This window comes from Empidonax traillii, unplaced genomic scaffold, assembly GCF_003031625.1.
Source record: "Empidonax traillii isolate 1590-97213 ecotype Southwest subspecies unplaced genomic scaffold, ASM303162v1 scaffold120:size1031401, whole genome shotgun sequence".
NCBI classification, from domain to species: Eukaryota; Metazoa; Chordata; class Aves; order Passeriformes; family Tyrannidae; genus Empidonax; species Empidonax traillii.
This window is the reverse complement of record NW_020955313.1, coordinates 409,491-424,685: the sequence shown is the minus strand read 5'-3', so window position 1 is coordinate 424,685 and position 15,195 is coordinate 409,491. Positions and strand designations below refer to the sequence as shown.

General features: G+C 36.2%; 1 protein-coding gene across 1 annotated transcript in view; it reads left to right on the top strand.

Moving 5' to 3' along the window:
• The window catches only part of IPO11 (importin 11), a 73,212-nt gene extending 62,889 nt beyond the window's left edge, over positions 1–10,323 (top strand). Inside the window, exons 29-31 of the mRNA XM_027883190.1 lie at positions 2,115–2,210; positions 4,522–4,606; positions 10,006–10,323. Of these exons, the coding sequence (XP_027738991.1) occupies positions 2,115–2,210; positions 4,522–4,606; positions 10,006–10,170 (346 nt within the window). The 3' untranslated portion in view covers positions 10,171–10,323. The remainder of the gene's footprint in view (positions 1–2,114; positions 2,211–4,521; positions 4,607–10,005) is intronic.
• The last annotated feature ends 4,872 nt before the right edge of the window (positions 10,324–15,195 follow it).

Genomic DNA, 15,195 nt, shown 5'->3' with positions numbered 1-15,195 from the left:
CTAGCCCTGTAAGGCAATCCATCTACGTCCTGAGGACCTCGCTGCCACCGTCCAAGCGTGCTTGGCCCCGGCAGATGAACCTCAGGATTAAAGGGTGGGCTCAGTTCCGCGCACACTGTGTCTCACCTAAAAAAATCCAATGCGCAGGCTGGAAGGTGGAAAGACCTTCCCCGGTTCTTCGTTCGCGAAGAAACTGGCCATTATATATCTTTCGTATTTAAATATTCACACCAGGAAACAGACCCTTTCATGTACACGTGTGGTTCATATGTCTATTAAAATCATTAAGGAATACAATAGAAGACTTAGTTGAGTCTGCACCCATAAAATAAAATGGTGTTTCATGGAGATCAGGTTAGTAAGTCATAGTCCTCCCCTGGAAATGTCTTAGCTGCTACTTTATTGCTGTAGGAGCTCCCTCCTACTATGCAGCTTCTAAGAGGTGTGGGGGGAGTGGGGGTGGGTGTAATAATCATTTATGTCACTCACAGTATGTGCAAAGTAATCTCTGTTTGCTGCTCTCTACTTATTTCCTTAGCTAATGAGATAAGAATAAAGAATTAATTAATCTCTTTCAAATCTCTACACTAGTAAATATATGAAATCACACTGTTTATTGCTTCCCCCTGGTGAATATAGAAAAGCAGAAATTACATTGTCTTTCTTTTAATCTCTAAAAAAGTATGTTTTCCCATGCAGATTATTTTTCCCATTCTGAGGGAGATGCATAGGAGACATGGGGTCCATTTTACTTAAGCACCACTAAAAATTCATCATGATGTACGTTTTAAGTTGATGGTAAAGCTTTATCTACAGTCTTTATCTATGTAATTGAAATAAAAATTGAGAATTTTTACATAAAACCTCAGAATTAAAAAGTTGAATACATAGCTGAGTGTCTTCAGTTTTCATCTCAAATAAGAAAAGAAAATGAAAAAGTATTAAGAAATAGAGTCGTCTGTGATCAGCTACAATCAAACTACAATACGTGAACTTAATATTCAGTGCTTGTAAATAAATGGAGTGTGTCTGCTTCTGCCTATTGAGTGGTGGCAGCAGCAGCTCTTTAGGGGATAATTAAGCCTGAAATCACAAACAGGAAGCCATAAAGTCCTTCAGTCAGTGGCAGTCCTAGGAAGAGGGTTGTGGTTTACCATAACCAGTCAGGCCTTTTCTCTTTTTTTGCTGTATGTAAGTGGAAGTTTTTCAGTCTTCCCAAGATGAACATCTTTTCACTTGCAGTGTGTCTCTACCCTTCTGTAAGTCACAGAGTAGGAGTCCAAGCACCAAGGTCCCACAATCCGGCATCTGACATTATATCCTCAGTAGCAGGACATTAAGGGGAAGCAGAAGTTGGCTGCTTTCGGTTAACTAGGAGTTGGTGACATCTACTTTCTCCATCCTGGGAAGATCATATTTCAATGTCCCTACCCTACAGATGCATCAATTCTCAAGGCAGGGGCAAGTGTAAACATGTTTAGTGTAATTTTGGGCATTATGCGGGTATCTAATCTGGCTTTCAGGTCATGCTGGGTAAAGGTGCTCAAGTCCTGAGTAAAGCCTACCAGCCCTTTGCATTTGTCTTAAATAGCCTGGTGTTTCAAATGGCTGGAGGTGCCATTGTTTAGGCAGAGAAATCCTGCCTCACCTTTCTCTATAGTCGGGGAAGTGACATTTGCACAGAACTGGGTACAGGGATTTTCCACCCATTCTGGGGAGTCAGCTACCTAATAGTGTGGAGAAACACCTGTAAGTAAGGGAATAAACCATTTTACAAGCCACCTCTGCTCAAGGGTTTATGTGTAGGTTTATACATTGAATAGTGGTGCCAGAAGTGATGTTGTGATTAGAAGCCAGTACTCCTGACCTTCCTGCTAGCAGGGGCATGCCTTTCTCACTCAGTTCTTGACTCCTGTGCTAATGTGTATTTTCTTTTATTAATTTACAATTATTTCTAAGTTTTCAACAGTGGCACATGGGGTTTTATTATATTTAAGAATACCTCTTGGTAAATGTGCTCTACAGTTATTGAGCAAATTTCGTGTGTAGTTCCTTTAGCTCAGTCATCCTGTTCTTTTCTAATGTTATCCAAGATAAATTTTGGTCTTTTACAGTGTAATCCAAGACAAATTTTGTGGTATCATCAACATTTCAGTGGAAGGACTACATGATGTTATGACTGAAGATTCTGAAACAGGAACATATAAAGAGTAAGTGGAAAATCTAGTTTTGTTGGGTTTAACAGTGGCAGTACTGTTTTATATGAAGTGTTTTGATTTGAAAAATCTGTAGGCAGTTAAGACATGCTTGTGATAGTTCTATTTTCTCAAGAGTAAGACAGGAAATTTTTGTTCCTGAGAGAAAATAATTGCAGTGGGGGAAGGAGAGCTTAAAATGACAGTATAATGTCATATTGTTATGTAATAAATGATGTCTTAAAATGCTCATATACTTAGATTTGCTTTTTGCTTACTTGACTGTTATATCTAAAATTGCAGTACCACAAATTTGTGTGTGGATATGGTGGTAGCTCAGAGTTTCTTTGAGTGTGGCATCAACCTCATATGAGTGTACCTAGTACGCAATTCTTCACAGTTTAGAGAACTTATAAACCTATCCCACAAGGACAGTTCTCTCCCTTCAGTTGTTCCACTTAACACTGGCTGCTACAGGGCATCTCTCAAAAGATAGTTTCCAGAGCTGGGAGCAAGGGTTTGCCTGTCGCAGTAAGGTGGGTTTTGGGGATGCCCAGAGTGCACTTCAACCCAGCACCACACTCATTCATCTCCTAATGACTCCCAGATTACCTATAGTAGCCAATCAAAGCTGGAAAAATAAAAAGAGCCAGTGAATAGTAAGATATTTTTTGGACTTAGTTCTTAATGCTTTTTCTTTGTAATGATTACAGAGTTTTAGATTGATAGAGAGTTGTTAGACATTAAAAAAAGATGCTCTGCAGGATGTTCTTACAGATACTATATGCTACTGGCCAAGAGAGAGACTATATGCTAATAACAGTATTTATTGGATGCTCTGATGCTAGGAATCAGAACATTTTCTGACTTTCAGGTAATTACCGGGTCATGGAACAAACTGAATCTGAACTAATTAACTGATTGCTTAAGGGAGTGTTTGTTGGTGCTGAAACCAGCTGGCACAGAGCAGCCAGTTGCAATCTATTAAGTTTTTCTCTGCTTACACAGGTGGTATATTCACAAGTGTGCCATGAGACTGGTCCACACTCACGCTGAGCCTGAACTGTGCCCAAGAATTGTTTGCAAAAGTACTTTCCACTGAACTATCAGTAAAGAAGATGTAACTCCAAAGTCTGGGAATGTGCACCATGTCTGACAGTGTGTTTTGTTTACTGTTGGAAACAATATTAGAATCCCTTGTATTTCTAAACGTGTTGCTTTGCCAGCACTTGTTGAAGAGTTCTTGTGGAGAAATAGAAAAACCTGTGTCCTAATTCATTTTGTATTTTAAGCCTGAAGGCTCGTAGAACTTGTCACTACTTTTCTAAACTCTGGACATTGTTTTTACTTTATAAAATATAGCTGTGCTGAACCAAGGACATACTGATATTGACAGATACTGAATGAGCTGTTTGAAAGATTCTGACACTTGTGTAATGTGTTTTGACATCTGAAAGTCAAGTGAGAGCCCGCATCTGAAATTGTGTGCATTGTTGTGACTCTCCAGGTTAAAGAAGCATGATTTAAGCCAGAACTGGTTCAGAAAAAAATAGCTTTCATCAATGTCTTTATAAAGTGCATTCAAACTGTTTTAAGAATCAGAAAAACCTCTGACATTTAAACTGGTTTTTTCTCTGTGTTTTCTGGTTTTATGCTTACTACAAAAGTAATAGTTAAAAAAAGGCTGTTACTTGTATATATTGCCAGTTGAGGATGAAGCAAAGCAAAAAAGAAGTTTAAAACCTTTGCTTTACCTACCTCTCTAAGTAAATGTCTGCAGAAGCTAGCTCATTTCTGTTCACCTAAAACATTACTGTTCAGTGTCTTCTAGATTTTAGTGTAGAACCAATAGCAGTACCCTTATTAGTTTTCAGGTCCTCATGTTAAAGAGCTCACGGAAAAACATGAATGCTATGAGAAATGTTTGCTAACTTTGTATATGTGCCACTTTGACTTTCATGTTGATAGGATAGAGTGCTTGTATAGCACTTTTTGAAAAGAATGAAGAATTCTAGTTAGGAACAGTAGGTTTTTCTGTATTAATTCTTTTCTGAAACCCTATAGTCTGCTTTCTATATACAGAAATGCATTTTAAAACCACATCTTAAGCTAAAATGTGAAAAATAGCTGAGATTGTTACATGGATTGAGGTGACAGAGAACAAGCATTCAGGCTTCATCAGATTCACCGTTCTCAGAAAAAATTTACTTGTTAACAGATCGTCTGACTTTCAGCAAACTCTCATATCTATTTTGTGTTTTTAGAAAAGCTATAAAATAATTTTTGATGGTAATGCATGTTAAAACTGTTTCTATTCCCTTCTTAGCTGCATGTTAATGTCTCATTTTGAAGAACCCAAAGCTACAGATGACGAGGAACCTCCCACAGAACAAGACAAAAGGAAAAAAATTGTAAGTTTTAGATCTTTTATTCAGTTATAGACCTGATTATGCGCGTCACTAAATTCTTTTGGGCTTTGGTTAATCTGTTCTTCTTGGAAAATTTATGTTTTGAATCAAAAGAGGAAAATGCTTTGAGGACAAACCTTGCAGCCACAACACTTATGCTTCTGCTTTCCTTTTGCATCTTGGAGGCTGTTTTCAAAACAAACTTTGTCTGTTCACAAAATCTGGGCATTACAATGCTCAGACAATACAAGAAGAATTTATTGAAAAGAAAAAGAGAACTAAACCTTACTGAAATGCCATGGCAGGAGAAATTTCTCATATTTAATACAATTCATGTGCTTGCATAGAACCTTTCTCTAGTGTAAAGAACTCTTTCTAAAAAGTCATGGTTTTAAGGAGGCTTTTCTTTTAAATACTAAGATATATAAGGAATATATTTTTAAAAGCAATATAATATATTCCTTTAAAAAAATTACACAAAAGCAAGCAAACTCTAGTTGTTATGAATGTCTATAATAATTTCTTTCTGAATCCCAACTGTAGTTCAGTATATGGCTTTGCAGATGGTGCAGAAATTGAAACTTGGCTATTTATTTCAGAATTTATACAGGTCATTTGGATAGGCCACTAGGAGCAGAAGTGTCAAATAATAATCATGGCTTTGAAAGCACAGCTAGCATTTGATTTGAAAAACCTGATTAAAAACAAAGTATTAGCAGCTTGTATCTGGGCTTAGAGATTAAATCTCATAAAACAGGAGTCATTAAAGATGAGTGGGATTCTCTCCTTCAAAATAATAATGCTTTTCAACTTTTAAGGCCATTAATATGAGAAAAAAAGATCAACTTGCATGGTTCATGCTAAATATCACTTCCTGCTGTTTGCACAGGATGTAGATACTTTAATCTCTTTGTCCTGCTCTTGATACCTTTCTTTATTAACACATAGCTCATAATTACTAGAGAGTTTTTGCTGAAACAGTACTTTGTAAGTTTATAATAATTTTATCTGATTGATGTTTCCAAATACTACTATATTTTTGTCTCATTGCAAATATATTGAAGAACATGTAAGCAGATACAGAGTGATTCATGTCCTTACATTAAGGGCATGTAAAAATAAGTCACTTTAGGCCTATACATTATGTGTGATGCATGTTTTTAAGAACTCCAGTATCATTGTTAAAATAAGGGAGTTAAATATTCTCAACAACTTACTGGAAACTGTAGACTGGAAAAATGAAGTAAGGTACCCTTCCATAAAGACCTGTCTTATTTTAGCTTGAAGAATCTATGCAGGTACATGTTTCAGATGAAAGCACAGAAGGCTTGGGAGATTTTTTTGCTTTACCTTCACATGGGAAGAAACTAGGTGAATTGTGGTTTTACATTTTCAGGAAAATAAATAAATTATTTATAATGTAATATGTTAAATGGTCAAGTTTTATGTGATAATATGGTTTACTAAAAGTAATACTTTTTACTTCATTGTTTGGAGTATAATTTCTCTTTAGACATTTAATCTACAAATGACCAACAGATTTAATGTAAGTCTCATTGATATCTCCTAAAAACTTGGATAGTAAAGAATATATTCCCTTCTTAAATTATTTTCTGGTCTTTCCTAATTACAAGATAGTAACCATGATTGCAAATATGTACGATTTTATGCCCAGCATTCTGGCTGCCTCTTTAGTATTAAAGTACCTAACCTGAAGAGAATCTCTCAAGTTCCGGGAATCTTTTCAACGATTTATTTCATATATCACCAACATAATTTTTTGAATTTTTTTTAAATTTACTTTTATTGCCTGTTCTTGCATATGATGCCATTTAATTTACTTGTGTTATCACTTGTAGTAATTGGATCACTGTTTTAGTACAAATTAGTGTATAAATGCTGATTTGAAACAGTGTGATTTTTGAGCTGTTTTGACTAAGAAGCTGTGGGAATTTTCTAGGATCTTTTTTTAACTGTTTTTAACTGGAAAATAGATCTGTTTTACTCTTACCAGAATTAGGCACATTTCAATTAAAAAACCCCCACACATCTGGGAACTCAGCATACATACTTATGTTGATATATATAGACCCTGACCAACTATGCTTACTGTTCTTCCAGACTTAGCTCGTTTGCTTATTTGGTGAAGACTGCAGATGGCTGTCTAATATTGTTGACAAACTCATTTTATCAAACTATTTCATTTATTTTGTTAGCTCTGAATACAAGTTCAAGAAAAGTAGAATGAAAGAAAATCAAATATATTGTTGTTGAAGGAAACTCTTTAATTTACTTAAAACACTTCTAGTGTGACTATCTGAACGAAAACAAATGAAGGTATTAACTCCTTAATTAAGTCAGACTCTTAAGTCCCATTTGGCTTACAGATACTAGATGATGCTTTTAGCAGCAAATATAATTATACTACAGAAGTTCCTAGTGGCTTGGAGTGCTGCTGCTTTAAATGGTGAGGGATGGATTTACTTTTGCTGCAAAAAACTAAGCAGGGTTTTTGTATTGGGCTTGCATGGCCAGATTTTGGCATCAGGGAGACCACATTTATGTGCAAGTTCTTACTTGTCCTGATAAAACAGATCTTGGTAAATACACAGCAGAAATGTTTTGGTCATATTCCTTTTCATGGGAAGGCTACATACAGAGTTGACTAAGTTCTCTGAAGTTTTGTGGAAAAGAAAATGTGGGATTACAATATTTATCAGTAATTAGGTAAAAAATTGAAGTGCATATTTCTGAACTCTGAACACTGTGCTGGTCTGGCAGCTCCATTAGGAATAAAAGACAATAACTTTGAATTATGTAATATATTAAGTTTGGTCATCTTCTTCAGTTAGATTGTTTTTTCAAGATTAATTACTTTTCCATAGTGTTGCTGATATGATTCAGAGGATTGTTTGGAAATCAATCATGACCAGCCATGAAGCACATCCTGGGAAGCTGGGACATCTAAGAGACACTAGAGAGCATCTCTGTAATGCTATAAGAAATGCTAGAAAAAGCTCAGACTTGGAAGTTCCAGCAAATTTTGCAAATAAGCAAGAATTCAAACCGTTTGTTTTCAAAACAATACAGCACTTTTGTTCAGACTTTGAAGATCATCACTGGGGTGCTAGAAGGGCATTGCACACATACTGGCATTCTAGTAGCTTTTTAAAATTGGAAAAAAATTTGGACTTAAGTCGAGGCTTATTAGCGAACATTGACATATGAGAAGGCAGAATTTTACTTACTGTTGACTTAAGTCTAGAGTTTTTTCTTTTTTCTTTTTTTTTCAGATATCTGGAGAATAAACTTTGTAATATGAAATTACTGATTAAATCAATTTTTCTTGAAGAAGAGAAAACTTGAAGTTGATATTTTAAGGCAGTTGGTTCTGGCTTACTGTTGTAATTCTGAGTACTTTAAGTTAAACAAGAATTTATGGTAGGATTGCACAAGTCATACAGTTAACTAAATGCATAGATTTGTAGGTTGAAAGGTTGTAAAAGAAAGGCTTTTTGGCATCACTTCCCAAGGTGACTTTGCCATATACAAGTGTTCACATCCTTGTAAGCCTGACACAGCAGCAAGTAAATGAATGACGGTTTTAGTATCTGTTTTTCTGTGCAAAATTCCCTAGAGTAACTTTATACATGACTATTCAGAGCTATGAACTTAATGAAACTGATTATAAATGGATTATATGTCCCAAATTGCAGTTGTTGGTGAACAAATGCAAATTGTTCAGAAACTGATAGATTCTTTGTTTGGTAAGACAGTCTTTTTTATTTTTCTCTGTAGACTGTCCTAGTGCTATTACAAAAAGGATGTCACTAACCTTGGCAAATCTTGATTAGAGTAGCTGTGATTTAGAGATTTCATTAGAAAAGTCTTTTATATTCTAGAGATTCAAATTACTGAAAAAAACCCCACTACAGAATACTGAGCTATTACTACAATTACTTCTCTTTTCAAAAGACTCTAATGTTAAGAATAGGTAATAAAATTATCAAATCTTACCTTTGAAAAGTAAAATAGCTGTATAATAGAAAATGGTGAAGGATTGAAGGCTAAAAAGCCAATATTAGTAATACTGAGGAAATGTTTAATAGATTCACAGTATCAAAGGTGCGGTGACCATAATAAGAAAGAAGAACTTGTAAGCAGTGATGGAAGAGGCCAAAAACCAGCCTTCTTTTTTACAGGAGTTGTTTGTAAGAAATAGGACTTAACTTCTTTCCTGTAGTAATTACAATGGTTTTGGAAGTTTTAACCTATTTTATATTTATGTGGCCGATTCACTCTATGTTTTCCTGGTTTAGGTGTAATGTTAAGTAAGTAATCTTAAGGTCTCAAATCTTAGTTCGTGGAGCCTAGCCATGAATCTTAAGGTTTAACATCTTCTACTCCATATTAACACTCAAATATTTCTTTTTTTTTAATCACGCCAAAAGAGCTGTTGTGCAAGTTTAATATGACTTATTTCTTTTGAAATAACACTATAGCAAGGTGTTATAGGCTCATAAGTCTCCTATTTCAGTGGACATTGAGATCTGGCATTATATTTTATTTCCTGACCTTCCAGCATAAACAATAGTGTTGTTTGGTTTGGACACTTGAAATGAACAGATCATAGATCTGCATTAATATACCATTAATTTTGACATCTTGCTTTATGATGCATCAAGCTCCAGGTGTCCTCACCTCCCACCCCTTGGTAGACTGAGGGACAAATGCTGCCACACATCTGCTGACACTGAAATTAAGAGCACATCCTTTGTCAATATAACGCTTTATTTTACCTTTTTGCTTTCTTTAAGAGGCAGTTAACCTGCGGAAAAGAGCGACAAATACTCTGTCCCTCCCTTTTGTACCCAAAAGAAAATTGTATAATCCAGCTGGACTGGATGAGGTTTATAGGGTACTACCACTGAAGTGTGTCTATTCTTTATGCATATGGACAATTTATTTTAACTGTTGCTAAATAGTTAAATTAGTTTGACTTCTTCTGTGTTTTGTTTTCTTACTAGTAAAATAAAACTGACCATAGTTCATGCCATCACGAAAGTGCTTGTTGTGGTAACATCTGATGTGATTTTTAGGAGTTACAGAAAACTCATTCAGTAACTAATAAAGCAGCTTTGAATTGTTTTATCTTATAGAAGCATGGAATCTTAGAGCAAAGTATAAGATGGTCATGATTTAACACTGCTTCAAATAGTTTTAAACTGATATTTGCCTTGAAAATAATTAATCTGATAATTTTTCAGAAGTTTTTTGTTCTCTCAATTAAATACAAAGAAAAAATATTTCTTTCTTGAGCTGAAGTTATAACAGAAATTAGTAAGTCACAGAATATTTTTTAATGCATTATTATGTATTTTTCTCTTACATGTTTTCCACAGCTTGCACTGAAGGACCCTGTACACACTGTGTCATTGCAGCAGTTCATCTATGAGAAGCTAAAGGCACAGCAGGAATTAATGGGAGAACAAGGTTTTCAGGCCCTTATGGAAACTGTGGATACAGAAATAGTTGCCCAGCTACAAGAATTTTTACAAGGCTTCTAAATAAGAAGAAAAAAGATTTTGTATGTCTAATTTTTCTTTCCAAAAAAAACCCCAAAAGAACTTCAGCATTCCATCTTGTATGGAAGAGCCTAATGAAAAGTGAAAATAACTTGTGTTAAAAAATAAAAATAAGTTTCTTCTGTTGCTATTAAACCACACTCTTTGTTATTTTTTTTAAATAGTATACTAAGGCTTTTATCATTAAACAAACATTTCTTTGACTCCTGACATGGTCTATACTGTCCTAGGTAGTACCTTTTTTGCTACCATTACTGACTTTTTTGTTCACAAAGCTATGTCATAAAGTCAGATATCTGCAGGAACTTACTAATGTATTTTAATGGGAAGAGTCTGTTAATTCAGCACTGTAATTCAGTATCAGGAGCTGCTTCTTTTCATATTGTATACCTATAACCTCTTTCTATTGGTCTTTCTTGACTGTATGTTCAACCATACACGCAGAAAGAGTTACAAAAACAGTAAGGCTGTGAGCAGAAATTTTCCTTCTTGAAAGAAAGATAATTCCCGTTTGAATTGTCTCAGAGAAAAAGAGACTCAGATTGTATTTGGTGAGTTGCTAGAGAACATCAGTGTATATCTCTTTCTGAAGATATGACTTTTTGTTTTTGTGACCAAATACTTCATTTCTCTTAAGAAAAAATTTCTTGAGTTCATTCTATTTCACTTTTAGCTGTCATAACACAGAGAAGCTCACTAGAGGTAGATGAGTTATTAATTCCAATTAATTTGTGGCTGTACCTGGACTACTTAAAGTTGCCCTGTTCAGCATCTCTATTATTAGCATGTTTTCATCAGAGGTGTGTCATCAGGATACTTCAGAATTGTTGCTAAAAAGTTTGGTCACAGTTAAAATAATTATTTGCAAACATGAAGCTTATTTTAAATTATTTATTAGTTACCTGCAGCAATCACAAGGTAAAGCCACTCCTTTGTGTATGCCTCTGTCTTTTGTACCTTGCAGGTGGAAGAGAGAAGAGAAGGCTCATTTCCCTTTTCGGATTTTTTCTTTTAAGGACTGATCTTCCACCTTCAAAGCTGAAATGAATTTTGTTTGCTTCACTAAGGGATGATTCAGCTATTAAGTCAGATTTTTTTTTCCCAGGGGGATTAACTGTTTAAAGAGACCTTCAAGCTTTGATAATCTTAGCAGATAACCAGATGCTTTTAAAAATCTGACCCTTCAGGGAGTAACCATTTTCAAAACCTTCCTGATGCATATGCTCATTTCACATGCATTAGGCAACAAGTTAAATTTGTCTCTAAATGTTTAGTTTTTTATCTTGGAAGAGTTTACTCCAGGGCTTGGACTATAAATTAAAACAATCATCATCATCAAAACTGTTTATATGACAACGACTGTCAGTGAATACACTGCAAAACAAGTGCCCATCTGCACTCAGCAGCAATCTAGTAATCAAAGTGGAGAAATTTCATCTTGAAATAGCAGAAAACCCCATATCCTTATATATTATCCTTATATATAGGGTTAAATTTTCACTGGAAAATTGTGGATTAAGACTGCAGCAAGCTATAGCCCTTTATGATGTTGAAATTTCTAACTTTAGTCTCTAGGGGAAGAAGCAAAACCAAATACAACAAATGGTCTGATATCAAAGCAGTAAAATACAGTTTCTGAAATTCTTATGAGGCAAGATCTTTGGTTGTGTTGCCCTTTAGGCTTTGATTTTCAAGACAAATAGTAATTTAAATTGGGAAATTTTTTTCCCTGTAAAATAAACTCCTGAGGGTTACAGATGTTATCAGTTTAGCTTGGCTAAGAGCATGACTAAGATGAAGACAAATGTTTTCTGTCACTCAACTAAGTGGACTAATTCTCCTGCCTCCATCTTCAGAAAGTTAGCTTTGCTATCAGTGATGACCATTTTTAGTCCTTTGGCCTAACTGAAGTGTAAATAATCCCTGTGATCTCATTGCACTCCATTAAATTTTTTTTCATCTTTAAAAAGTAGATTTATCCATGCTATAACTTATTCCTATTAGATAATTCAGGTGTTTGTCCCATACAAAATACAATTGGAATAACTTTACTTCTAACACTTTCAGTTCGGATAATGTGAGGTCAGGGCAGGGGCCTTATGTTCTTGCAGCCCATGCCAGGAGGGAGTCATGGCCTCCTACCTTCCCTTCAGTGAAGTGACAGAGGGTTTTGTGTCATTTGAGAGCAAGTCCAAGGGCCAGAGTATTTCTGAAAATCTCAGCCGTTGCCTTGGCCCAGGGGGGTGCAGAGGGAGTGCAGGGTGCAGTGAGTGCCTGTAGGTGCTGTCCTGACAGCCCTTGTGGGCAGGGCTTTTAGAGAGAACCCCACTTCTTGCCGGGAAAGTGAGTGCTTGTGGCACTGCTGATGGGTTGGCAGGAGTTGTTCTGCCCACTGTGGTTTGACTGAGAAGGGGTTCCCTTCAATTCCAGGGAAACAAACAACATTCAGGCCATTCATTTTTAGTTCTTTCTCTACAGCATCTTTGCAGAGGCAAATAACCCATATGATTTTCCAAACCATTTCCCCTAAATTACTGAGACTGTTTTGGATGAGGCTCTGAGCACTCTTGTCTAGTGGACAGTGTCTCTGCCTATGCCAGAGGGGTTGGAACTAAAGTGATTCTAACCCTAGGAGAATATGCAGGAGGGAAACTCAGCTCCTACTGGTCCAAACAGATGTTCAGACATCATCTCCCAGGGTGCCAGGAGTGACAGCCACAGTCCTAAGTGGAATCTCAGCTTGTAACTGCAGATTGTAACAGATGGACTCATTTCTCTGATTGTTCAGCAATGACAAAATCACTTCTTTAGATCATATTAACACAGGTACAAGGTTTACAGTTAATATCATTTAATACTGTTTAATATGCTTGACTTATTTTCTGTTTTATTTAGTTCCAAACCCTAATAATGCTCTTAAGTTGCAGTTCATGGTGTTTGAACTGCTGAACATGCCACATTTTTGTTTAGCAAAGCAGCATCTTTGTAACTAAGGTGCACAATTTGAAGGCTCTCCAAACTCATTCACTTGTCTTGCTTCAACACTGATTTTTCAAAAAATAAATTATTACTAATTTTAAAATGTTCACAATTTCTGTCTCACTGCTAGCTGTGATTATTAATGATGACTAATTATCAGGTAACTAGATTTCACTACTTCTGTAGAAACATTTCATAAAGCCCAAAAGCTTTCTTCATTTTGCTGACTCTGGGGAAAATGAAATCAAATTAAGTGGAGTCAACCTCCTCTAAAATTTTGTTGTGTATTCATAAGGATTGCTTAAAAATGTTACATCCTCTGTTCCCCACAGTGGCTAGGCAGCATTTTGTTAGGCTGAGTGTATACTATTGCACTGACTAGTATGCTTAAAAATACTGATCATGAAGGAGTTGTTTTCAGTTTTACACAGAATGGGTGTTCAGTTCCGGTCTAAAATGAATTGAAGCAAAAGAGAAGTTGCTGCAAACAAGCAAATTCTGCCAGCAATACATAAATATAACTATAGCATGCCTCTTAAAAGTTGATTATACAGAATAAAACCACATCCCACATAAAGGTATGTGTCATTTCTGAAGTAATGGCCAGTCTTCGCGAACGAAGAACCGGGGAAGGTCTTTACACCTTCCAGCCTGCGCATTGGATTTTTTAGGTGAGACACAGTGTGCGCGGAACTGAGCCCACCCTATAAATATAAATATCCGCTAACGTAACACTCTGTGAAAATTCAGAGCAGAGAAAGCGTAAAGCTGGATATTTTGTGCATGGCAGTGTTAAAAAAAATAAATTGTGAGTAATTTCTGAAGTTGTTTCAAGTATTTTAAACCAAGTTGTCTTTATTTTTAATGGGGAGAAAAATTCTGTTTATTTATTGTTATCATTTAGTTTTTAGCCTGGGAAAAGGCTAATAGCAAGATGTCACAAATATTCTGTATCAGGACTGAGTCTTGTCAAACTTTTATTAGGTTTAGGAGCATCAATGAATAGTGAACTGGCAAAAATTGCTAGTGAACAGCAAGGAACGTAACTGAGCATGGCAGAGTAGCAATACAGGCAGATGAAGCTCTAGTGCTGGTAAATGCTCATCTGCCTTGTGACAAATGGTTCAGAGACAGCCCTTGTGCTTGATAATTTCCTTGGGGCTGATGAAATGGAAACCTAGAGGGTTCAGTTGTTGAGGGAGAGAAAGCATTCAAACAAGCTTACACAGCTGGAAATGAGATTTCACAGAGTTGTCCTGGTTGGAAGGGGTCTCTTGAGGTCATCTAGTCCACTGCCCTGCTCAAGCAGGGTCAGCTGTGGCAGATTGCACAGAATCATGACTACTTCGGTTTTGAGCATCTTGACTGATGAGGGCTTCACATCTCTCTAGGCAGTGTCTTTAACCACCTTCACATCTTAGGTTTATATGAAATTTCATGTGTTTCAATATGTATCCGCTGGCTCTTGGGCTGTGAATAAGCATCACTGAGAGGAATTTGGCTCCCTCTTCTTATCTCTCTCATCAGATATATACACGCTGCTAAGGTCCCTCAAGATTTGAGAGTTTCTTTCTGTGGAAAAGTTTCAGGGGAAAAACTGCAGAAGGAGTGATGGGCTAGAAAAATTCTCACTCTAAGGAAGGTGAAATGGTGAAATTCAGTGGATCTTAATGTCACTTGTGGAAAAGAAACAAGAGTGATTGTGGGTTAGAACAGAGAACTGGTCAGATTTTGGGTATGGAGACTGGATAGACCCATAGTAAGAAGAGATATGGGTTTCTGCAGAGTGGAGAGGTCTTACAGGTATTTTGTCAAGAGGAAGTAGAAATATCTGAACCTTGACAAAGAGGATATTTCAGGAGCAAGACCAGGAGTTGAGAACCTCTTCAGGCAAGATGAGGTGGTAATTTATTTTGATTCCTTGTAAAGGGAGAACTGATTTGGGGAAAGGCAGAATGCAGAAAGACTTTCTGCCTTGAGCCCTATAACTGGCAAATTAATAGTGGAATGAATGATTCAGTCTTGTAG